The sequence below is a fragment of the Furipterus horrens genome, unplaced genomic scaffold (genome assembly GCF_987537825.1).
Source record: "Furipterus horrens unplaced genomic scaffold, mFurHor1.1.pri manual_scaffold_4, whole genome shotgun sequence".
In the NCBI taxonomy this organism is placed as follows: domain Eukaryota; kingdom Metazoa; phylum Chordata; class Mammalia; order Chiroptera; family Furipteridae; genus Furipterus; species Furipterus horrens.
The window spans coordinates 185,267,785-185,294,886 of record NW_028327174.1 but is presented as its reverse complement, the minus strand read 5'-3'; the positions used below and the strand labels follow the sequence as shown (position 1 = coordinate 185,294,886).

The 27,102-nt window shown below is 39.5% G+C and overlaps 1 protein-coding gene across 1 annotated transcript in view; it reads left to right on the top strand.

Moving 5' to 3' along the window:
* SVEP1 (sushi, von Willebrand factor type A, EGF and pentraxin domain containing 1) overlaps window positions 1–27,102 on the top strand; it is a 164,422-nt gene that overhangs the window by 36,734 nt on the left and 100,586 nt on the right. The window contains exons 3-5 of the mRNA XM_090274555.1: window positions 1,192–1,368; window positions 23,904–24,062; window positions 24,914–25,093. Of these exons, the coding sequence (XP_090130681.1) occupies window positions 1,192–1,368; window positions 23,904–24,062; window positions 24,914–25,093 (516 nt within the window). The remainder of the gene's footprint in view (window positions 1–1,191; window positions 1,369–23,903; window positions 24,063–24,913; window positions 25,094–27,102) is intronic.

Below are 27,102 nucleotides of genomic sequence, written 5' to 3'. Positions count from 1 at the left end.
CTGGTATAAAATCCTAGGTTATTCTCCAGGTGATTTCTCAGAGCAAGGCCACCTGACACTTAACTCTCTCACAGCCCTGGATGGCAATGCACCAGTCTTGATAGCAAGATTTCTCTTGCTTCCTAAGTTGCCCTTCTGCCAAATAAACTTATGGCTGAATTTCTCAGAGGTAAGTGCTGCATTACAGACCCTTTACCAACACCACAGTCTACTAGATGGAGCATCAATAGGGAGCCTAGTTGTACTGTTTCTTCTTCTTGGAGTATTGCCTTTACTTTTTCTCTGTCATTCAGAGTCTTCAAGCATAGAGACAAATGTTCTGTAATTGAGGTCATCAGTCTTGTTTCCAGGTGTCCAATCACAGTCTGTGTGTCTTGCTGAAAATAACCTATTTGAGTTCCATGGACTTAGCACTGAAATCTGGGCTAAGCCTTTTGAACTTCTTCAACAGAGTAAATGAAACTTATTGTTTCCCTGATTAAGGCCGTCTATTCTTTCATTCTGGATCAGTCATAGTCCAACATACCCTGCCCCGTAAAGTCACTTTCTGAACAGATATGAGTTGTTCAATTCCAAGAATGTCTCACTTCAGAACATGGTTCACGTATATCAATATGAGCTCCACTTACATAAAACATGATGGTTTACTTAAAATTGAGAGATAAACCAGGTCCTACTTCTATTATTCAACTTGTGTGGTACTGTTACTTAAGTCTTCAATCTAATGACTATACAAGTGACGGTATTTAGTCTGTGGTCAGTAGCTCACAGCAACACCCTTAAGCAACAGTCAGGATCGTAGTTATATTTTTGTATTTGGACAAGGATTTTGGAAATACTGAGGCAGTGGAGCACAGCTGGCGTGGAAGCCAGAAGAGTGACCTGCCGGACCGACTGCATGACTTCCTCCCACATCTGGAGATTCCTCCCTGAAGTACTTAATTTCTACCTGACCCCGCATGGCCTCGGGAACTTACCATGAGGTCCCAGACTGAAATAACTGGCTGAAACGTATTCCCAGTCTGTGGTAGCGCAAGTAACACACGTTCCTGTTTGGGTGGGAGTGGGAGGCAGTTGGGAATTCAACGGATATGAAAAGACATTTTCTCCAGCTTGCACTTAAATTTTAGTAACTAGAGCTGTTAACGTTCAACTGTTAATTCATTTTTTATTACCTTCTGTCATGGCTAGATCTGCCTTCTGGGAGTTTTATTCAAGAGGATATGTCCCATTGCTCATATCTGTGTGAAGCGGGTAAAGATTGCTGTGATCGAATGGCAAGCTGCAAGTGTGGGACGCACACAGGTCAATTTGAATGCATCTGTGAAAAGGGGTATTACGGGAAAGGTCTACAGTATGAGTGCACAGGTGAGTCTCCAGTCTGTCTAACTGTCCGTTATCTATTGCTGTGTCAAAAATGATCCCCAAGCTCAATGGTTTAAACCACTAAGTACTGATTGCTCATGAGTCAGCTGGGCAGCTCTTTGGGTCTCAGCGTGTCAACTCAAGCATTTGTCATTAGCTGTAAATTGGGTAGAATCTTAGCTGGGTTCTCTTACCTGTTTGGGGACCAGCTGGCTATAGTCTGGTCTGAAATGGCTTGTCCAGGACCAGTAGGTGGTCCCGTATGTGGCCTCTCAGACTCCATCAGGCTAGCCTGGGCACATTCGTGTGGTTGCAGAGTTCCAAGAGGAAGACAGGAAGTTGCAAGGTGCCTTCAAGCCTAGATTCAGAATGGGGAGCAGAGGATTTGAGGTCTCTTGTTTGTCATTGGTCCACAGCCAAATCTGTCTTCTAAGCTCTTTAACCAAAATATGCCTCAGTCTCTGTATGGATTGAAGCCAGTGGGATTCTGGTCCTCAGGCCCCATTAACTTGTGGGATTGTCACAAAACAATATGCAGCATTCACCTGATGGTCTTATAGTTCTTCACAAGTCTCCAAGAAGGGACTTCAGAAAGCTGTAAAAGTGACACCACCTCAAAATGGAATTCGACATTTGTAATGTTACCTCCTCTAGTTTTCTTTACCAGAGGATCTTGATATTTTAAATATTTTTCTTAGAAAGGCAAGAAGAGCAACTTAGGATTCTTGTGTTCTGCATTGTATATTAGGAAACATACAATAATTAGAAGTAGAATATAGTTTTTCTGTGACAGCATTTTGTTTGTTTTTTACCTAAAAAGCGGTATGGTAGTCCCTCTCTATATCGTGGTTCACTTATCGTGGCCTCAGTGCATCACGGGATTTTTTAAAATATTATATTTAATTATTTATCATGGATTTTGCACTATATCACAGGATTTTGCGGTACTGTATATATGTGTTGTTAAAGTTACGTAGGGTTAAGAGTGTAGAATATGTTTAAGAACATAAGTAGTGTTTATAAAAGTGTGGAAAAGGTTAATAACAGGGTGGGAAAGGTTAATAAGGGACTGAGAATGATTTATAAGTGTGTGGGAAGGGTTTATAAAGCCTTAAAATATATATAAATACTAAAATAAATGTAAAGTTTCTACTTCATGGATTTTCACCTATCACGGGGGGGTGTCTAATACCCACAATAAATGAGGGAATACTGTATTTTTAAAATAACGTACAGCTCTTCTGCGATTGGCTGTTTGGGAAAAATGCATTCCCATAGAAATTAACATCCACCAGGACCATTTAGGAGCGGTAGGTTTATTTCATACTGTACCATGTGGTCTGTCATTGTTTGTGTCATGTGAACATGATCCTGACATTTGGAAGTTGGACGGGTCTACAATCCAGAAATTTGGTGCTCCCCTGTGTACCTGACCTGCCCTCTCTTCCTCCTTCCCCTCATAGGACATTCCCTCTTCTGTTCTTCTTTTCCTGTCTTTTAATCTTGCTGCCCCTCATCTCTCTTCCCTTAATGTCTCCTCACTTCCTTGGCTCTGACCCCAGCCGGCAGACACATCCTTCCTGGGTCCAACCATCCATGCTCACCCAGCAGAATCATGCCTTTCTTGGCCCCGCTCCTACTCAACCCAGCAGGATTTCTCATTTAAGCAGAAAAAGGGGGCGGGAGGTGGGCCTAACTGCATCTGGGTTGGCAGCATGCCTCCCTTGAATCTTCCCACACTTCCATCAACGGCTCCTCTGGGCACTGTCCCTGACACCCCCTCCTTCCTCCTCCCATCCGAGCCCACCGAACACAGGCAGCAGCTCTCCTTTTCTTGCTCCAGGCTGCAGTCAGCATGTCTGCTCTCCGTGTGGTCCCAGACGGAACTGCTCCCTGCCTGCCAGCGAGCCACTGCCACATGGCCACCAGCAGCCGCAACCACACTGGGCAGCAGCTCCCCACTGCTCCACGACACTGTAATCTTGCGTCCCAGGGGGGAAGCTGCAGGAAGAGAGGGGGCAGCTCACCAGCCCACTGCGGCTACTACCAGGCGAACAGTCCAGGCTGAAAGGCACAGCAGTCTGTGACGTGGATGGGGCCGGGCAAGCCTGTCCGTAGCGCCTCAGCAGAGGGCACAGGAGTGCTTTTGCTGCTGGTTCTAGCCAAGGACACCCAGCATAGAAGAATACATGTATCTACCCCTTCTTTTAAATTAGTAAGCCTCGGCTAAATACTTCCATACGTGAAGATATCACTAGATATAGTTGCAGCAATGTAAATGTTCATATTGTCATCTTCAGTGTCTGTTTCTAAGGGACAGTATTAGGAAAAGTGGTCCAAGATATCCATGGTGACTGGGTCTGGTTGTAGGAGGCAGCGCTCATCGCTGACTGTTCCTGCATGCCGGGAGCTAAGAGAAAAATAAGTAAATTATACCCCTCCTGTGGCATGAGAGACTCATGGCCAGGCTATTTTTCTTTTGGAAAGGCAGAAAGAAATATTAGCTCTAAGTCATACAGTACTGAAAACCTAGAAGCTCTGAGCCCCTTTAAAATCTATTTAGTCAACAAATGTTACGGATCCTCCTCCATGTTAAACCCAGGCTGTGCAGGGCTTCAATGGTGAGCAGACAGGCATGGTTCCTACCTTCTTAGGACTTACAGTCTAACCACACGAATCCATTTGTAAATGCAGACTAGGTTGTATGCTATTAAAAGTGCCCATGGTATAAAGAAGGGGCACCAGGGGAGGAAAGATTAAGATTGTACTGTCTAAGCTAAAATCTGAAGGATGCCTAGACCACGGCTATTTACTGCTACAGGAGAGAATGTTACCTTTCATTCTGAATAGCTGGAATTCTGAGTATCTACCCTCACTGTAAAAACAGTGCCTTTCAGAAGCAAATCATTCCTCTTGAGCGCCAGAAGAAGCCTTAGAGATTATCTGCTCTAAACCCCTCGTTCTACGAGAGGAAATTGAGGTTTCAGGAGAGATGAGTCTTTTGCTCCAGATGGCATATCCAGCCATCAGCAGGCCCCGGAAGGGATGCAGGACACTTTTCTCTAAGTCCTGTTATTTCTAAGACACCATACCACTTCTTTTGCGTTTTTGAAAATAGCTTCTTGTATACATTGCTTTTTCATAGACACTGAACTATGCTCAAAGTGTTTAAAAGCAACGAAGGATCTGGCTCAAATTCATCCTCTTTGATTTCAAGCTATGTGACTTTGGATGATTAACTTCTTCTGATTCTCAATTCTTTGGTAAAATCAGCTTAAAAATGGTGTAGTTATACACACACACACACAAATGCACACATACACACACACATACATATATACAGATATCTATATATAGAGAAGTTTATAGATATGTGTGTGCATATACACGGGTGAGCAAAAGTAGGTTTACAGTTGTGGGTACACAAAACGCAGTTGGTTCTTTTGTTATTATTTATTGTATTATTTCCCATACAAACAACTATAACCCTATTTTTGCCCACCCTATATATACATATGTATATATGTATATGTAAAGAGAAATATATAGTTAGGTCGTTGAGAAAATATATACTTAGAGTGCTTAGGGTAACATCTGGTACATCAATTTTCAGTCAGTGGTAGCTTTCAATCATTATTGTAAAATGATATAAGAAAGCTAATGAACAAACATTAAAATAATTATCTCAAGAACAAAATACTTAAAGATAACTGACAACATATCTTTTGTAAATTTTACTCTTCTACGCTAGACTAGTGGCCCTCACCTGAGAAGTTGTGCTCTGGGAAAGATAAGGAAGATCTAGGCATGCAGGTGAATACCATCCAGAAAGCTGGCACCTGCTAAAGGTGACCTGCTGAGTATCCAGTGGAAATCAAGAACACTGACTGAGAAACGGTAGTGAGATAATGTGCCATTGGGTATTGAAAAAAGTAGAAAGTGTTTGCCTTTATCAGGGAAAAATTATATGCTGGGGCAAATTATACTTGTTAATTAATTTTATAGCAGAGCAGAATACTAGAGCAAGCTGTAAGGGTTTTGTTATTATTTACTTGAAAGACTAGAAAACTTTGTCCCATGATCATATAGGAAATCTGACCAGAAATAGAATTAAGGTTTCCTAATTCCTAGTCTGGAATCCTTCCCTTATGTTAGACTATGTTGAAGGGTTGCCTTGGAACCTCAAAGAAAGCTGATAACAATGATGTTACTGTGATCTACTTCTCTTTTTTTCCTTCATTGTTTTGGGGGATTGGCACTCTGGATTGCATGGGTCCTCAAACAATGACCTCCCAACATCATGTCCAAGGCAGTGGTGTTACTTGAAATGGCCTGAACACCATTGTCATCACCAGTAAGTGACTGCGCCTTGGTCAAGACCCTGATGCACAAAGAGATTTTGATTGTGGTTTTGTTCCATATTGTGAACATCTTCACTGGAATGCAAGCCTGGTGATATTTGTTAGAAATTATTAACAAGTAATACTTTGCCAAAGAGTTCGGTTTTGTAAGACTTCACTATGTTTGAACTGGCTTTTAATTTCCCTTGGCTCAAAACTTCTTTGAGTTGGTTTCAAAATAATCATGTGCTTTTAGCTGGTGGTGTTAAACAATGTGTGCTAATAGGTTTTACAGAAGCGAGGATCATTATAATATCTAGATAATTTAAGGTAGAATGATGTTTTGTTCATGTATATCTCAGTCACTTGTATAATGGCGCTGAACACAGAAACCGTATTTGACAGGATTTAAATAATGCTAAAAAATTTGCTAGGAAAAGAGAATTTGAAATACAGTTGTAATACTCAGAAGCCATCCCCTGGGTGGTCCAGCCTAAGAGAGGCATTACAGTGAAAGAAATCCAGCTCCGTGACCAAAATAAATTTCAAAATGGTGTAAGCCCTTCACTTCGTTTTCTCTAATGCCAAAATGGAGACGTACGGACTGTAGCAATTCTTAAAGTCTCCCTTTTTTCATCATCCTTTCCCTTAGAAACCATAACCCTTCTGCACATATCTCTTCTAACTCCCCCTTACGCACCCACACACACACACACACAAGCATGGGCACACTTACCTTAGCACCCAAGCCTTAGCTCAAACCTCTTTTCTTGATTCCACATCACTCCTTAGGGAACCAGAAATGGAGAAAGCCCAGGAATATTTACATATCAATACTCTTTTTTTGTTGCAAATAGATGCTTTATGAAAGGATTATGATTTTTTTAAAAAAACTTACATAACTCAGTTTCATTAATCATGCAAATATTTCGTATGATTCAGAAATTGTGTGGGACTTTAACACTGCATTAGAAGGTTTAAAGGGTTAAGAAAATATTTTTCTAGGATTAGTCATTGAACTTCAACTAAGGGAAAAGTACTGAAAAACTGTTGTGGCTAATGAAAAGATATTGCTTCCGTTTCTAACTCTAGTATTATTTCTTCGTCCTTCACATTTAAGATAGGCATTTGGACAGTGATGATGATGATGATGATGATGATGATGATGATGATGACAACTAATATTAAAATAGTACTTACTCTATTCCAGAGACTTTTCCAAGCATTGATGTATATTAATTTGTTTAATGTTCATAATAACTTTCTGAAGTATTGTTCTATTTTAGAGACAAGGAAAGTAAAAATCTGAGAGGTTAAGTAACTTGTTTAGGGTTATACAGCTAATAGAGCTGTTTATGAACACAAATTGTCTGGCTCCATAATCTACTACAATCTAGCCATAGAGATAGACATTCAACAAATAAACACACAACCAAAAATAAAATTTCAAATTCTGTTAAGTATTAGTTTGACCCTTAGGAGATCATCAATATTTGATCATTTTCAATCCACAAAATAGCAGCGTCACATGGTTCAAACTAACAGTAGGCAGGGAAAAAAGAAAGTACAAATCTGCTTAATGTTTTTTGATTGTGACTCATTCACAGAATAAACTTAAGCTCCTTAGCATGAAATAAAGGCTTTTCATGATATGATCTTTCTTTGTCCTTTGAGCTAAAATCTGGAACTAGTTATAGTTTCCCAAAATACCACACTATTTGATTTCTCAGACCTTTTTTTTTTTTTTTTTTTTTTTTTCCTTCTGGCTCCCTTTCCCACCTCACACAACTGTTGTCTTTATTCCTATTTCACTAGACTAGTGACTCCAATAGGCAGGGGCTTTCTAATTCATTCTGTATCCTAACTGCCTGCCTCAGAGCCCACAGTAAGTGCTCCTGAAAAAGGGTTGGGGTAAGAGATCAACTTGAGTATCAGAATCTTAGATGAACAAAAACTCGTTGAAATCTTAGGCTGTCTCATGGTTTCCACAAGCCACCGGATCCCTAGAACAAAGGCACATGGTGAGATGTTTTTAAGAGCGTATTTAATTCATTTGAATGCAAAATATTGACATTTGGTTTAACTTTGTCAATGATAAGTTAAATGCAGTATACGGTGGATGCACTAGATTAGTCATTTGTAGACGATTGGATCTTCAAATCAGTTGATTTACCAGTGAACTTCTGTTGTAAATCCAAGCCATTGCAGCTGTTCTGAATTTTCCCTGAAGGGATCTGAGAGATGCAGAGTATGGAGACAATAGGCATCTTGAGGACACTGCTCTTTGCAGAGATTGAATCCATTTCTGAGGTTGGAATAATTAACAGATTGAAAATTATAGCTAGATGATAACCAAGGCCAAGGACTAGGTAACAAGCCAAAGCCCCAGTTCCATTATTTATCAAAGGAGGATACACTATGGAAACAGAAATATTGGAATATTTATTGAGGACTATCTTATTATATATGTAAACATATGCACACAAATCCCCACCCCCACTCTGCACACATGCACACGTTTTCCTAAGCATTATATCATTTCTTTGGAAAGAGAAAGGACAGAGAGCTCTAGAAATTCTTGAATGGAAACCAAAACATTTGGCAATCTTGTTCTCTGAGCAGAGTTTAGCGATTTTTCCCCCCAAAAAACATCCCCAGAGTGACTAATAATGGATTTGTAAGGTGTAAGGAATTTGTACAATGTATTCCTATTTGCTTTTTATGAAGGAACATTGCTAGCATGTTGACATGTATTTCTGTCAACTAAAGGGGTGGAATGGTTACCTGCTGCCTAGATGAGGCTGGTTTGTTCAGTTTTCCACTGAATGAGGTAGGTATTGTAGTCCTGATAGTGTATGTTTCAGTCTATCATGATCTTGTAACAGGAAAACACATAGAATTAGACCATAAGGTAGAACATCACCAAACTCCAAAGTCAGTTAATTGTATTTTTAAGCTCAGTTATTGTGTTCTTCAGCTCTGTGACTTCTGTTTGGTACTGTTACCATACAGTGGCCTGGCCCTGTGGGTCTGCCTAGGGCCATCTGTAGTGTATCAGTTGTTGACATCCTGTAGGAAAGATTTCATAACATGACTCCAGGTGACTATGAGGATATGTTTATTAAAGCCAGGGACAGTAAAACAAAGAAGGGCTTAGCATAGAAGGAGCAACAGGAGAATCTAGGCTGGGCTAACTCAGCCCACTGGGAAGTCAGGAAGAGGGAGCCTTGGGGACAGGTCCAGGGGGTTAGCCTGGGACAAGCTGCTCACGGCCCATTGCCTTAGAGTTTAGGAGACATGTGCCTATGAAGAAAGAAGTGGGGAAAAGAAGACAGGAAAGGGCAGGGCACAGGCTGCTCCCCATAGGGTGTGCTAGCCTGGGTCCTTTGTTTTGAGGCTTTTCTCTCTTTCTTGAAGGCTGGAATCTTAGGGAAGGTCTCAGGGGAGAGTTTCAGTAGAATATTCATCAGTTCTCCATGTGTGCCCTTTCGGGGTCATAGTCTCCACTGATTGGTCGGTGACAGGACGGGGGGGTCTTCAGTCATTGCAGTTGGTTCTGGCATCACCCACCTGGTTTTGCTGCTTTTCTGGGCCTGGAGTAGAAATACAACTGAGGCCTAGATGTTATCTCCCAGATGTTTTATCCAGGGAGTAAAGGCCAGGGAAAGACAGGTTACCCTGGGGAGAGGTCCTTGTATTCCCAGTTTTGCCCCCTGCCAGGCATGGGGGACACCTTCTGCACCTGGCTGTAAATTGCTCAGTCATTGAGTTCAGCTATCTGTCTCAGTTTCCCTATTCCTATGCCAAGCAATTTTCCTAGCTTCTCACCATCCTGTCTCAGTACCTTCTTGTATCTTCTTTCTTTGTATTCAAGTACTCATTATGTTCATCCCATCTTCTCCCAACTTCTTGGAACATCTTTGTGACCTTTACTTTGAACTCTATCAGGTAAATTACTTATCTCCACTTCATTAAGGCCTTTTGTTTTTCCTGGAAGTGTTATCTCGGTCTTTGGTTGGAATGCATTCCTTTGTTTCTTCATTTTGCTCGGAATGCATTCCTTTGTTTCTTCATTTTGCTCTCTGCATTGGTGTCCTCGCTTTAAATAAGACAGCCCCTCTCCCAGTCTTGAAGGAATGTCCTCCTGTAGGAGATGAGCCTCATCATTTACCCCTGCTCCTGGTTGTCTCTCAATCCTTTGTGATTGTCCAAGCAGAACTATTTTATTTTTAATGGCTCCTAGTACTTGAGGGTGTGCCAAGACCTGACAGTGTCCCAAAAAGGGAGGGCATCAGTCAGCACTTAGATTCATCCTGATTGAAAGCCAGACCCTCAGGTAGCAGCAGCTTTTGATGTATGCAAAGGTGTACTGTGGGACCCTGCACATTAGCCCTGCTGGCCACCAGAGCCAGGCGATGTGGAGGTGTCCCCTGAGCAGCATTCACAAAAAGTGGGGCTCCAGACAAGTGTATAAGCTCCTTTCTGGACATACCAGTGAGCTGCAGGGAGGCAGGGGGGAAGCAAAGACAGCATCCCTCCACCTTTGTTACCTGAGAGCACCTCTGCTGGTCCCTGGTTGTGCGCCAAACCTGAAGCCTGCCCCTCGGGCCAAATCTCCAGGACAAGCACTCAAGAAGCCTCTTTCACAAAAAGAATGGGGATGTCTGTGCAGTGCCCTTGGGGTGGTAGCTTGCTTTTCTGAGAACTGTCTCTCCAATTTTTGTGATCCCATGGGACACAAGAACACAAGCTTCCCTAGCCAGTAGAGCCAGATGATCAAGGGGTATCCCCTGGGTGGTAGCTGCAAAAATGGGGGTACCAGGCATTTGTCAAAGTTCCCCTCTAGGAGATACTGGCCCTCTAGAGTCTGACAAAGGGAGACAGCATCTAGATGGTGCCAGCCAGGGAAAAGAAGGAAAAATAGCAAGATGGCACCCACTGACTAGAGTGAAGCAGAGAGAGACCATGAAGATGGTGCCTGCCCGCCAGCTGGACTGTAGATGTGTGATAAAATTAGGTGTCTGTCCCTCAGGCCCTTGCTTTAAGATTAGCAAATGAGCCTCATTCACATAAAGTCTGGACACCTCTGGATCAGCTGCCTCTGTGCCGAGCACTGGTGCTGGTGAATAGTTCTTTAAGAGACACTTCTCAGTCTTGTAGGTGTTTTGGGGGCTCGTCTCTCAGGTGCAGATCTTTAAGTTGGGGTGCCCAACGTGGTGCTCATACCCTTTGCTCTTGAAGGAGAAGCTGTGGGTTTTAAGTTCCCTCGCAGATGTGGGACTTCATTCCAGGTGAAACTCTGTCTTAGCCTCGCCTACCTGCTTCCACATGGATCTTTTCTCCTTCACCTGATGCATAGGAATTGCTCAGCCAGCTTTTAGAACAACAGAGGCAGTTGTTCCATATGTAGCTACAGATTTGGGATGTTCTTGAGAGGAGGTGACCCAAGATCTTCCTGCACTGCCGTCCTGAACTGAAACCCCCCAAAGTCAGTATATAGTAGTCCCGCTCTATATCGCGGTTCACTTATCGCAGCCTCATTGTATCGCGGGATTTTTAAAAATATTATATTTAATTATTTATTGCGGATTTTTTGCTCCGTCGTCAGCAGCCGTCCGTCTCGAGAGACGATGGTGTAGCTTCTTAAGAGTCTATCTGCACCGCCGAGAATGGCTGTGCAGTCCGACTCGGGAGTGACACGGTATCTGTCTCCTCCCGTGTTGAATCGACATCTTGCGATGACGCTGGAGTGTCCTCTCCAGTGAAGCTGAAGCTACAGAGCCTGGGCAGGGTGATATGGAGGGTCTGCTGTTGCCCATGCAGCAGACCCCCCCCCCCGCTCTTCGCAGCTGAAGGGTCCAAGGGAACGACGGAGTCAATACAGCTTGGCTTCAGGTGCGCCGCAGGAGTTGCCGGTGTTGACTACAACGTCAAACCGCCTTAGGGACTCCGGCTCCGGATTTTCTGTCGGGGTTTACTCCCTTAGCCTTTCCCCTGAAGAGGTATGCCGCAAGGCAGCGGAGGTTTTTTGGAGTCAGAGTTTTCCTTCTCTGATGTGCCCTGACTGGAAGATCGAACCAGCGACACTTAGCTCGCAGGCCGACGCTCAATCCACTGAGCCAATTTTTTGCTATAACGCAGGATTTTGCGGTACTGTACTGTACTGTGCTCTTTAGAAATGCTTATAAAAAATTGCCCGGTATTCTAAAATTGCCAAAATAAGTATCATGACTAAATCTTGCTGATCATTGTAAAGTTTTCCCTTTTCCCATTTTTTTTACTCCATCCCCATTATAGCTAACTCTTTCCAGTAATAATGAAAAAGAGACAAAAGGAAAACCACATCTGTTAAATCAGTAGTCTTCAAGAGATTTTGCTCATGTAACTCCTAAAAAAATATCAAAAACCCACGTACCCCCGTTGACTTTTACATAGCCATCTAAAGATTTTTTTGAAAGGTTTTTTAAAAGATGGCATTTCCATAGTACTGCATCGGCATTTTAAAATAAAACTATTACATCACTTTTGAATGTACCCACTGAAATCAAAATGCCAGAGCAAATGTGATTCCTTCTGGAAGTATCCATTTGTGAACAAGCACATTTTTTTAAAAAACCTTGCATCATTTGTTTCTTTTCTTAAATCTCTCCCATGCTACTTCCATCATGTAAGAATAAGGTACTATTGGAGATTCATGTATCCATCGATTTCTATTACTCACAGCATCAATTTTATTTCTGTTTTTCATTTTTATAGGTTCTAGTGCTGACAGCCTTCTTCATACAAATATGTAGATGGAACTTGAAAGAGTTGTGTTAAATTGATGTCACCAAATTCTTTGAGTTTCTCCTGAGTTACATGCCAAATATAATGAGTTATCTATCATCAAAAAAGTATTATAAATGATCGATTAGCTGATGATTCCCTTAGGTACTTCTTCAAGAAACTGAAGAACTGGAAAACTTATGGCTTGCAAAAGGAGTTGTTATCCAATGATTACAATCATTCATTTTCTCAAATTTCTGGAAAGTCCTCCAAAGAGACTTCACTAAGATTCACTAAAGGACTCCCCATTACTATTTTACTTGGAAGCAGTTTGTTTAACCTAATCATGTTTGGGAAAATCAAAGCATTACAAATTCTAATAAACCTTTACATTCAACAATTTTTGATTAAAATTATTTTACTTATAATGTACATTGATATATTTTTATCCAAATCTTGGAGAAACTGCATCTTGGAGCTTCAGAGACCTGTGTATTGTGCCTTAATTAAAGAGGGGTGTGGTTGGATGGAGGTCAGGGATATTTTTTTATGCCTTATTATTGCTTTATAGACACCTCAACACATGGAACAGACTATGATAGAGAGTATACATGAGTACTAGAATGACTTGAGAGGTATATTCTTCCTGTATGAATTTACAAATTGACTTTCTTATTCATATGTCAATTTCAATAAAATTTTATAGTTCTTCATGCGCTACACAATTCTCTTCCAAATTTTTCTTATCAACATAGGTTTCTATTTATAGATGGGATTTCATCACATTTTTTAAACATAATGCTTCTCCTTACAAATTTATTGATTTTGAAGTATTTATTGTACTTTGCCACCTTACAAATCTAGTCTCTTAATTCTCATGGTTGTTTTTTTTTTTCAATTGATTTCCTTGGATTTTCTAGGTTAAAAATAATATTACATGCAAACACTAAAATAACTCCATTTACAATATTAAATATTGATGATGAAACAGAGTAACCTTGGTGCTTTATTAATTTTTATGGTTGTGCCTTCAGTATTCCACATATAATAAATAAATGAATGGATTTTTTCTTATAACTTGTTCCAAAGTTCATGATTTATTTTTTTAACTGCTTCCATAGTTTGACAAAATTTATAAGTCTCAAGTTTTAATGGAAAACCCCCCAACCACTAACATTATGCTACATATAATAATAATGTTTTGCTCTATATATTTATTAAATAATTGCTTTAGTGGTAAAAATCTATAATATCCTGGAATGCTATCTTTTATTGTTACATAGATTAAAACACTACCCAACACCATCAGTCTTCAGTACATGCAAATAGCTTTACACAGGTGTACACACACACACGCAAACACAAATACCATGGGTTTAGGACTAAATTTCAAAAGTAATCTCAGTAACTAGATAACATGAAAGAAATACATGTGCGATTAGCCACTTCCTATTGTTGAACTCGGCCTTCCAGATGGCTTACTTTGATTCTCAGCCAGGGATTCTCAGGGTCAGTAGACTTGTTCACCTTCACTTCTCCAAAAAAGGAATGGAAAATTCCCAGGAAGTTGGGAACCAAGCAGAGTTTCCATATGCTGTGTTCTGGTATCTAAACATGCACTTTGCTTTATTTATTTACTTTTTCATTCATTCACTCAAAATTTATTAATGCTTACCCCAAGCCCATGTGCTGCATAGCAGAGGCCAAAAAATAAAATAAAATAACACAATCTCCAAGATGCAGTTTCTCTATCTTGGATATTTCTGGATGCACTTTGAAATCGTGTTTCTCTGCTGCTTGCTTTTTTGTATTTCATTATACTTTTTATCTTGAGGTTATTGTAGTGTTACAGCAGTTTTAAAAAATAATACAGAGAGATCCCCTATATCATTTTCCTAGTTTCTCCCAATGGTAACATCTTGCAAAACTATTGTGTGATGACCCAACCAGGATATTAGCATTCATGCAGTCAAGATACAGAATAATTCCACCACCACAAGGACCCATAATATGCTCTTCTAGCCCCACCCCTAGGTGTCCTCACTTCTCTTCTACCACTAGCTGTCCCCACTTTACCTCTTGCAACCACTAATGTGTTCTCCATTTCCACGATTTTGTTTTTTCAGGAATGTTATATAAACATTCCTCTAAGCAGAGTGAGAGGAATAAGGAACACTGCCTTGTTCCGACTGGGTGAGCATAGAATCCAAGTTCCTCGTTTTGCCCCCGTTGACACTGATAAGTCTGTGTGTCTGGGGGGACCTCGTTACTGCTGGGTGTGAATGGCCATTCTGGCTCTTTGCTAAGCCTCCACTGGCAGCATCCTGGCTGGGAAGCCTAGGAGTGCCTCGTTATAGTGCCCCACATGGCCTCCACTGGCACTGCAAGGAGGGCACCTCTTGACTGCTTGGTGGTGGTGGAAGTCCTGACTTTCCTACAACGACGCCACTCTAGTGAGGAGGGGAAGGGACCCCTTGTCACTAGGGTGCATGTGAAAGTGAGACACAACCCTCACCCTTGTGGTCTCCATGGTGTGAAGGACCCATCTCTCTACTTGGCCTTCTCTGATTCCACTGGAGCAGAGCCACTGGGGTGCTCACTGGAGCTTCACAACAGGGGAAGTCTAGGCAGTCCTTGACCTCTGCCTGGTGTGGCTGAGGCTGGGCCACACTTTTTTCTGTGGTTGGCTAGAGTCGAGGACTTGCGTCATTGTCGTCTAAACATGTTCTATCTTGCTAGGCTGCTCTTTTCCTTTATCCTTTGGCTAGAGAGAGCAGTGTTTTGTTGTTTGGTGCTTTTTTGTTTGTTTGTTTGTTTCATTGGTGTTTTGGGGTTGTCAGCTTCTTCAGCTTTCAGTCTGAGATATGCGAAGAAAAAGAAAGCCCAAAGAACTCAGGGTCATGTCAGTCTTTGGATCTTGAGGTCCCGCACTGGTCTGCCTTTTTATCATGCCAATTTATGTTTGTTTTATATGTGACGTCCAGAGTTTTCAGTTGTACATAGCAGGAAGGCTAAGGAGAATTCTTATCTACGCCTTCCTGGAAACAGATTTGTCTGCGTTTGTGTGCATTCTTTCTTCTCTGTTGACAGATTTTTCCATCTTGATTCTATCAATCCAATTGTGATACTGCTCTTTATGTGTTAATGGTGTAGAAGCATGGTGAGCTCAGTTTATTCCATATCTCATGTCCCATGATGATTTTTATAAGACTTATAGAGAAAAACATAATGCAATTAAGCAAAAAAATCAATTAATCCAAGTTTTTAAATCATCCTTATCTACAGGGATATATGGGAGTAAGTCAACCACACCATGTGTTTGAGAATGAGGTATTGTCCTTCAAAATTATTCTCCAAAAGGCATCCAGAGTGATCTTGACACACCCCCTAACTTAAAACATTTTAATTGTTCTTATTGTTTTAAGGATAAACTGCTGGCTTTTGAACATGGTCTATTCAGCCTGGATGGTTCTGGTACTCACTTTAATAGCTTCTCCCCTCTCTGCTCCAGCCAGAGTGAATATTTATTTTTTTAAGCACAGTCTCTCTTTCCTCTGGGTCTGTACATATTGATCCCTCGTCTGGAATGTCATCACCCTGCTTCTACACCTCTTTTCACGTCTATTCATGGTCCTGGTCTCACCTCTGAAATCATTTTGACCAAAACTCTTACCTGAGCACTCCTCACCTGCCTCAAATCTGGATAACATCCCTCTTATGTATTGTCATAAAACATGGTGCTTTTTTCTTTTTTAATCATCTGTTTAAGACCAGAATGTTTGTAAGGATACAAGCAGAGTTCTATTTTATTCTTCTCTGTATCCCCATTATCCCTGTATCTGTCGTATCCTTTTTATCCCTACAGAGGGCCATGAAATTTTAGTTTTAAACTACTTGGATGCAAACACAGTCACCCATATTTCCGTGATGGGAAATCCAATTCTCTGATTGATTACATAACTTAGAGAAGGTCAGACACTGTCAGAGCTAGTAATAATTAGCAGAATTCTGATCTGAGGACTCTCACTTGATCCTTCGCACCACACCCTACTTTAAGGGATGAAATGGGACAAAGGTGGGGGACATGGTGAAATTTAATGTGTTGAAAGCATGCAGTTGCCAAAGTAGAATACTTGCAATTTTATTTATGCAAAGACTATTCAGAAAATAATCCAAATATTTTAATATGGGAACATGGAGGGGAAAATTATAGCTAAGTGGAATACCTCAGGGTGCAGTAGGTTAGACCACACAGATCATTAGAATGAATGCCAGGCAGTGTGGATATTTTGAACCAGGTTTTATGGAAACTACAGAAAGAAATCATTTAAATATATTCATTGGCTCCTTCACCTATTTATCAGATCTCTATTAGGTACTTCGAAAAATGTGATTGCTGTACAGTACTTGCCTTAAGGTTGCTTATTATGAAGTAGAGCTCTAATTATTATAAAGAAGTCAGAATGTGTGTCATGAATCAAGGATTGTGATTACTCCTGTTCTAAGCAACTGATATTAAATGAAAATAAAAATGAGGTGGGATGCATGATACACAGGATGCTATAGCTACTCAAAAATATTTACTTCTCCTTATGGAGGCGATGAGATTTGAATTGAGCTTGAAAGGTAGAATTAGAAATGCATGTAGTATTATGGAGTATGGAAAGTGCAGACTTGTGATGGGGACCAGAGATAGCTTGTATAAATGGAAAAGTAGGCGAAATCTATGAATATGTTGGGATTCAGGGGCCAGATTGTATTGGGGCTTGAACTGCAGGCTACAGAGATGGCCTTTGGTTGATTTTTGAGCTGGAGAGAGGCATGATCAGAGCCTTGTTATAGGAATCTTTACTTGGCACCTGTGGCCAGAAATAACTGAATGTGAAGTAACCTAGAAGTAGAGGTTGCAGGTATGATGGTAACAGAATCAATCAAGTCATAAAATTATGTTTTAAATTAGCATAGCAACAACGGACATGAAAAACAGCAACTGATAGAATCCACATTTCCAAACCCTCAAAGACCTAAAAATCTTATGGAAGGGAGGAGACGAGGGAAGGAAAATACCAAAGACAACTATGGCCTGAGACTTTACTCCTGACTTACTGCTCCTCATTGTAAGACCCAAAGGGAAACAAGTTTGTAAACAAACACCAAACTAGACTCAGAATCTTTCTTCCTTTCTGACTAAGGTTAGGTGTTTATGAGGTCCAACATGAGCATCTTTTCTCGTTCCTTAGGACAGACTAATATTCAGCAGATATGTATCAATACAGTTGTAAAAGTTGTTACAATATTGAAATACTAATGTACTGCTGCCCTGAGCCCCTTGAATGCCCCTTTACTGACCTGACCACTTTTCTAGGTTCACTGGCCTGTCCCGCAATCCAGCACCTGTAGAGGTCACATTTGGTGAATAAATGGGCATGCTTCTGAACCCTCCTTGATGCCACAGCTGATATCTGTTCTCATTCATGAATGATAGTGCCATTTTGGGCCATAACACTTTGAATATTACTCCCACCATGGATGATGTTTTCTCCCAGAAATTTCTCAAGTTCTTTAAGCAAATAGACTACCGGTGGGCCTACACATAGCTGAATCTCAGGGATAGATCTGCCTTTGGTTTAAGTTAAAACCCTGTTACACAGAAATTCATGGGATTTCATATTTAAATATTGATCAGTTGGTAATTTTAAAAGCTGTAATGCCCAGTGCTAATTACAGTACAAAAGATACATACTTTTATTCCTGCTGATGGGAATATAAAATATTATGACAATTGGCCAATGAGTTTGAAAAGTTAAAATTTTTAATGGATGAAAGATATAAAGGAACAACATGGCACTGTCCAGTGTGGCTCAGTTGGCTGGGCATCATCCCAGAAAGTGAAAGGTCACCAGCTCGATTCCAGGTCAGGGCACATACCAGGATTGTGGGTTTGGTTCCCAGTCAGGGCATGTATCAGAGGCAACCGATAGATGTTTCTCTTTCACATCGATGTTTTTCTCCCTCTCTTTCTTCCTCCCTTCCCCTCTCTTTAAAAAATAAATAAAAATAAAATCTTTTAAAAAACAATATAAGTGAAAGTTTATAATTTTAAAAAATTGAAATCAACCTAAACACCAAAAATTAAAAGAAATTTCAAACCAGAGTGGTTTAGCTTATAGTAAATTTTAATTTCTTCTTTATATGATTCTATGTTTTAGCTATTTTAGAAAGAATAAATAAAGATAATTCTAAAATCTCCAGAGGCCTCTCCCAAAAGTGCTTGCCCACAGAGTTTTAATTTTAAAAATCAGTATAATCTCACATTTCTCATCCAGACAATAAACACCTTAAGACAATTAGGAACCCAGAGTTTCCAATGGAGAAAGATTTGCCTAAGTATTCCATACCCGGCCAGGTTGTGTTTGTGTGTTAATGTATGGGTACATATGTGTGTATATGTGTGTGTGCACATATATTAATTCTTAACATATGACATTAACTTGGCTGAAGCATTCTCTTTTGGACAGTCTTTTGAGGGTTTTGTGTTTTGGTTTTTGATAGACTTATCCTAGTCCATCAGTAATCTCTTTTCTGATCTGAGCAGGTGTTTACGTTTACAACATGGTGTCCTGCAGCTAGGGTGCCATATTGTGCTGTGGCACCACACAGTTGCTCAGATCCACAATTTTCTCCCAGTCGTCTGTATTCCAGCCAAATGAGCTAAGCAATTGCACGGCGATTGGCAGGATGCTCGTTCATTACACACAGATTCGGATGTGCAGAATCCAGGGCAGTTACAAGTCTCCTCACCTAATTCATTGATGAAAATAGAAAACATTTTGACTGCCTAACTTAAAAAAGAAAAGAAAGAAAAGTCCTTGTATGTAGATCCTTGTCTTATACTTGTGAAAACTGGCTCGGCCTTGGAGAAATTGGTTCTCTGCTAGTGCAGTAGGTTCCTGTGCTCAAAATCCTAGCGTAACTATTTGTAGGAACAGATTCCTTATTCAGAACAAATCCATAAAGTTGAGAAAAAGAATAATATTGTAATAATAAAGAGCCTTTCTCTGAGGGCCCAGATGCATGCTTGGTATTCTACTTAGATTTACCAGGACCCAGGGCTTTTGAGTTGCACAACTTCTGGACCCCATTACAATCTACATGAATGAGCACCCTTGGAGCTGTGGAGGAACAGCCCTCAGGCAGCTGACGCACCTGGTCCTTTATGCAAGGAACAAAGGCTCTTAATATTTCTAGAGATCTTTAAAAAATTAATTTTAAATTTTGACTAGAAAAGAATTTTATGAAATGTAAGTTATCATATAACATAATATTAACTAAAATGGTCTTCTAAGGAGTTAATATTGAGTGGGTAGGATAGAGAGGATGAAGACTGTTGTATTTTACAAATTCCAACTGGTTGATGTTTTAATTTACTTCAGTCGAAGAATTGCCAGCTGAAGAATAATCTAATGTTAGCACAACATGATAACTTTAAGAATCACACTTCCAGTAATAGTAGCTGGTAACCGCCAAAATGTTTCTGAAAAGAGAAAGTGCTTATTTTAACAACAAAAGCAGCAATTAAGAAATAATATTGGGTTCATCCCCAGGAAGGAAACATTTCATATTAAAAAAAAAAAAAAAAAAAAACAGACCCTAACTGTTTACAATCACTTCTGAAACTTGTTCAAACCACAGTCTGTTTCGTCTTTTCAGCTTTTGCCTGGTTTTCGATGAGGAATTTTCCCCCTTGGGAATCAAAGAGGTTGATTACACCTCTCCCACTAGGGTTGTGCAATGCCTTTAAATAGTTCTAAAGTCTGTTTTCCATTATCATGATGAATTTCACAATATATTTCCAAATGTGCCTTTGTATATTTTTATCCAAAACACGGTTCCCCAGTCTTGTAAATTCTTGATTACTCTAAAGGTTTTGGAGAGTAATAGTGTAAGATGACTTCCCTCTTATGTATATTATTTTATTTTTTATGTATATTATTTTAAAATAAGTTATAAAATCTGTAGACATAATCTAACAGCGAATATGGAAGCCTTCTTTTTGACTTGCTTTTTAGAATGCTATTTATAGAATTATCGAATGTTAGCATTGGAAATGTCATACACATCATTAACTGTAACTTCTGTATTTCATAGGAAAAGAAAACAGAGTCGCTTGCCCATGACCCATAGATTGTTAGTGGTAGAGCCAAGATTGCAACTCGGTCTTCGGGACTCCAAGTCTCGTTTTCTGTTACTTCACCCTGTTATTTTCTCTGACTTCAGTCCTCCCTCCAGCTAAACGCACCTCCACCTTTCTGCAGAGCTTGTTTTCTCTTGCCCTCCTCTGATAGAGTGACTGCCGGCTCAGGCAATGGGATAGGTAACGGCTGTGTCCAATGACTGGAAGACTAAACTAACAAGAGCGTGTTGCTCACTGAAAGAGACAAGTGCTTTGGTTACATACAGTGTGATATGTGCCGGAGCAGAGGAAAGGATAACATACTCTGGGGGCACAGACATGGTGACTGACTTTGATGCTCTTCTATCACCTTAATTTCTGCTGCTTTGTTTCTAATTCTTTCTGCTATTTCTTTGCTTTCCTTGTGTTTCTCTGCCTTTGTTCTGTGTTCTTTCCCCCTCCACTGATTTGGAGTTTATGCATTGTGTTTTCCTTTTTTAGTTACGTGTATATTTTATGTGCAAATTTGAAGCTATGTCTTTCATTTCAGCTTTATCGTATTGATGTGTAGGAAAAGAAACGAGAACTTCACCTCCTTGCTGTTCTCACCCATCTCCCAGTTTCTTTCACATTTTAAACCTTTTTTCTTTATATTATACATAGATTTCATTTTCTTCCTTAGATCATATGTCCTTTATAACAAGGGACTTTATTTGACATTCATTTTCACAGTTATTTTAGCTAGATATTTAGCAATAGATTATATGTTCTGCTAGTTATTAATCTCAAGCAATTTATTAAGTGCCATTTTCCCCATACCTGAGTTCTTTATTTTATTTTTATAAATACTACTTTATTTCCAGAACCCATACACATCCCTGAATGTCTTTTTCTTCCCTCATATTTACCAATATCTTGCTCAGATATGGAATTTTGGATGCATAATATTTTCCCATGTAGCTGTACATCTTTTTCCATTCTTTCCTCTGAAATTTGTTTTTGTACAGGAGAAATGAAATATCAGTTTGATTTTACCATTTATAAGTATGTTGTTTTTCTTACCTAAATGCTTGTAATACTTTCCTTTATCCTGGGTGTGAATCACTTTTTATTAATTTTGCCTGGAATTTGATGAGGGTTTTTTTGTTGTTGTTGTTGTTCGTTTTGCTTTAAAGCTTCAGGTAAGGAATATATAACTGTTACTTCTCCTGGGTCTACTCAGTTATGTTGTTATGGAGTTTTATGATTCTTTTTACTGCACCATCCAATGACAACTTTAATATTGCTTTTATATTTTACATTTTCTTTTTCATTTGTGAATTTACCTTAGTCATTTTCTTCTGTAGGTGCTGACTTCTGTTTTAAAGGAGACCACGTTGTCTTGCATCTTCTTGAGCTGCAGAACTATTTACTGAACTTTTTCTAGAAAAAAATATTCAGTAATATGAATAATTCAATATTGATTCAATGTTTGATGCTCTGAAGTAATGTTCCCTTTCCTTCTGCTCAAGTATTTTCATATATCATCATAATTATTTTAAAAATGTTTCTCTCATTCCCAGATAGTTATAGATCTATCTAATTCTGGAATTTTCTACTATATATCATGGGAAAATGTTATCTTCTGTTTTTAAATAAAATCAAGAATTTTAGAAGCCTATTTTTTCCTAATAATTACATTATGTAATGAATCTTGTCTTTCAATTATGATTACTTATATTTTGAGCATGTTATAGTGGTTAAAACAAGGGCTTTTGTATCCAAGAAACTTCAGCTTGAGGCACAGCATAAGCAACAGTAAAGAACATGGTCTCTGAATCTAAATAATCTGGGTTCAAGTCCAAGCTCTTCCACTTACTCACTGTTTCACTTTGGCAGTAATTTAACCTCTTAGTTTTTTCATCTATAAAGTAAGATTAATATTATTAGTTACTTCATGGGCTCTTAAGATTCAAGAGATAATATTTATAAAATATTTAGAATAGTCTTTGGGATATGCATAAATATTTGCTTTAAATTCTGAGTCCAGCCTTCCTTTTAATTTTGTTGTAAACCTAAATAAATAAATAAAGTCTTTAAAAAATAAATAAGCCAGAGCTTATCTATGAACAAGTAGGCCTTAAACAAAAGACAATACAAAGAGGGAGTGTGCTAGCATTTAAAATATTTTACTTGCTAATTAAGAACAGGAGAAATGTAATTTTGAATTTTTGTCATAAAAATTCATCAGTAGATCAATGTTATGGTCTAAATAAAATTCTAGCTCTGTCACTTACTAATTGAGTAACTCTAGTCAAGTCATCACATCTCTTTAAGCCTCCATTTTCTCATCTTTAAAATGAAAATAATTAATGCATTCAGTAATAATAATAAATTATTACTATTGCTTATTAAAACTGACAATTAACTGAGGTAGTTTGCATAAGATGTCATGCGCATTACTTGGTTGCTATTGTTTTTAAATAAAATGCATACTTGCTACACTTAATTGACTTAACTGAGCATTGCAAGTCTCTTTATTCCACAATATCTCAATTATTGACTTAATTTTGAGTTCTTTTACAGATGCATAACTAGAGAGAGTAAGTTACAAATTCAAAGTCACATTATCAGTGCAAAGGGAGGCTATGAAGCAAAGTCAGTTAGAGCCTGTCTTTAATCTTCTTGTTTTTTCTCAAGTCTGGGAAAGCAGAGTCTTAGTTCTTTTTGCTTCAAAGGGCCTGATTTCCCATTAGTTGAATTATTTTCCTCAAGCCCTTTCCTTTCACCTGTCTTTTATCAAGTGCTTTGAACAGAAAGTAGGGGCTAAGTGCTTTTTGCATATCTACAGTTATTCTCCTCTGCTGGGAGAGGGTGCTCGGGGTGCACTGGAGGTGGAGCTACACAGGTTGGGGGGAAGGGGTGATGGAATATGGAGCATACCATATTATGAAGATTTTTATATGCATCCAGTATCATTCATTCCTTTTAGTCCCTTCATGTGCATTGCTATTTTTATTTTCCCACAAAAAAAGCCCAGACATAATACGCTGTGTCGTGCTGTAATTATAACTAATTGTGGGACAGAAGAGGCCACTTCGTAATCTGCAAATAAAAAACTACATCATTCTTTTTTAAAAATGTGGTTTCTGTCCTTGCTTGAATTATATGATTTTTACTACAAAAGCTGTCATTCAGTTTTTACCCCCAATGACTCTCAAAAATGTTTTTAACTACCAATTGATGCAACACATAAAACAGACTTCCTGGCCTGCCCACAGCTTGCCCATCAGGGACATACAAACCAGAAGGTGCGCCAGGAGGAATTAGCACTTGCCTTCAGTGTCCTGATGAAAATCACATCTCTCCTCCTGGAAGTACGTCCCCTGAAGACTGTATCTGCAAGGAGGGCTATCGGGCATCCGGCCAGACCTGTGAAGGTAAGTCTCCCCACATTGGCCAACAGGAAATATAAAAGTCGATCTCTTCAAGGGAAATGAGGCTGGTGTTTTCATCCAGTTCATTTAAAATGATCTTTACTCTTTCTTTCTCTAATTGGGGAGCAGGGTAGGGGGTAGTCTTTGCTCATATTAAGTAACATGTCTTATCACTGAACTCATCCATATCTTGCTCCAGAGAAAGGGGTTCTGAGCCAGGAGTAATATAACTATGAAACCAGAAAGATTTACTACTTGGGAAAAATCTAAAATGACTCTTAAGAGAAAAAAAAAAAAAGCCACAAATTTAACAACAAATTCATGTAACGAAACACCAAGTTTGGGCCCTGGTGATAGTTAAATTCGTTTAAAGAAAATATTTTTATAAGTAAAGTGTCTTAGTGTTATTCATGTCAAGATTTAATGACATTTAATTAGCCTATAACATGCATCGTAGAGAAGCTGTGGCTCTTAGGATTCCTGGCAGACACACTTTGCTGGCCTTACTTGTTCTTCATTTCATGCCACCTTACGTAAGAAGGAAAAGTAGCTAATGACATAGGAAGGTCAAGAACTAGAAAATCTTGTATCCATATATACATCAAAATAAATGTTTAAAGCATAAAATAATATTTGTTTTTAAGATTTAAGTGGAAGAGATACCTGACAGAAGTGAGATGTAAGGATCCTTCTTCCATATATGCACTTAGAAATTCAAATGTTGTAAATGGGGATACTGTGGGTAATTTAGCCAAATATATAAAATGTCCTCTTAACCCAAAATATGGAGGTGGGGGGATGCTTCACAGACAAAAGCTAACTTTGCTTTTTAATTCTATTTCTATAAATGTTAGTTGTCCACTGCCCTGCCTTGAAGCCTCCAGAAAATGGTTACTTTATCCAAAACACTTGCCACAACCATTTCAATGCAGCCTGTGGGGTCCGCTGTCACCCTGGATTTGACCTCGTGGGAAGCAGCATCTTCTTGTGTCAACCCAATGGTTTGTGGTCCGGGTCAGAGAGCTCATGCAAAGGTATGCAAAATGCCAATTCACATTGCTTATTGATTGTCTTGCTTGAGTTTCTTAATTTAAACTCTAATGGACCAGTAAGTTCTTTGTGTCTTTTGATTTCATAGACCACAGACCACAGAAAGAGAAAAAAATTATAGGAAGTTTGAAGTCAGAAGTACTAAGTTCAATTGACCACATCATTATGAACTATGCCCTTCATATTTCTTTTATGAACAAGCAAAGGAAGGGCCTGCCTGGGAAGACAATGGACAGGTTACCCCAAACCTCAGATTTTTCAGATTGATTTTAGAGATAGAGGAGAAGGGGGAGAGGAGAGAGAGAGAAAGAAACATCGCTTTGTTGCTCCACTTACTTATGCATTGGGTTGCTTCATTATGTGTCCTGACCAGAGACTGACCCCACAACCTTGGCATATTGGGACGATGCTCTAACCAACTGAGTTACTCTGCCAGGGCATGCAAACCTCAGATTTTAAGCAGCCAAAACTGGGTGCCAGGAGAAGTTTTGGGATTATCAGAGTGGGGACCTGCTGGGATTGCACAGCTTGGGGAACCACGCCAGTACCCTGCAGGAGGAGGAGTGAGCTACCTTATCCATCTCTAGCCGTCACTTGGAATAGCAGCATGCTGGAGAAAGCGGGAATTTGCTCAAGTCAAATCCCAAAGAACACAGTGAGGCCCATTGAAAAGGGGACAGTACCTCAGATAGAACCTAAGGATCCACATCAAATACAGGGAAATGACAAGCAGAATGGTGCCTCAGGTCACCTCCACCCTTGCCGTCTCTGTGACCAACCTTCCTTCTTCTTACAACTGTTGCACAGACTCCTCCTCGGGTTTCACAGGTAGGGCTGGAAGAGAAGCTATGTGAGAGAAGGAAGAGGGGAGCCAGACGAAGGACTTGAGAACCCCTGTCCGTGAAGCTTCTGAATACAGTATCCACCCCTACTTAGGGTTGCCAGGTGAAATACAGGACACGCCATTAAATATGAATTTTTGATAAACAGTAAATAATTTTTTAGTGTAAATCCCATACCAAATTTGGGTCCTACTTATACTAAAAATTAGTTGTTGAGTTTTGCGAAATTCAAATGTAACTGGATATCCTGATTTGTGTGTGTGTGTGTGTGTGTTGTTGTTGTTGTTTTCTGAATCTGCCGCCTACCCCCCACCTCATCCCCTCAGCCTCCTTTGGCAATACACTTTGCTCCTAGACCCCAAGTCTCCCAGTTCACTGGATTAGAGTAAGGATTCTGTCTTCTAGGCTTCTCTCGGCTCCAGCACCAAAAGGAAAGCCCACCTACTCACCACTGCAAGGTCATATGTGAACCCAGGAGATCCTCCACTCTTTATATTTATCAGCTACAAATCCTGAATGTGACTACTCACCATGAACTGTTTTTAGTTAATGTTTTAACTTCAGACCATCTTTTGTGGTTACTTTAGGTCTCTGAATTTGTAAGGCCACCATGTAGGCCTCCCCTGAGCTTGTCAGGTTAATAGGTGGCCCCTTTTCCCATGGATTTTCCTAAGATCTCTTCACTTTCACCCCTAAAAGCTACTACCTAACTTACCAGTTTACGAAGTTATGCTGATGAAAATACTTCCTTATTCAGATTCTTCATCTCACTCGTCATTAATGGATTTGGTTACTTGAGGTATTGTTCTATGAAACACATACCATATTTCATTAATTCTAAAACTCTTTCTTTCCACATTTGAATATCTCTAAAACTGAGATGCACCTTAACATCGTTGGCATTAAATTTCTTATGTTACTAAAATATTTCTTTATTAGTGGCACATAAAATTGTGTGCCTTACAATTGGGGTATCTGGGATTATATGAAAAATGGCAGATGTGTAGGGGTTCACTTCTGTTTCAGGTTGGGTATTTTGGAGTGATATTTTACAGATTTAATTTAAATCTAATTATAAGGACAGAGAGTAACTTTAGTTTATTTTTCTCTTGAAAACCTTTCTAACATTGAGGCTGAAATGAAAGACCAGT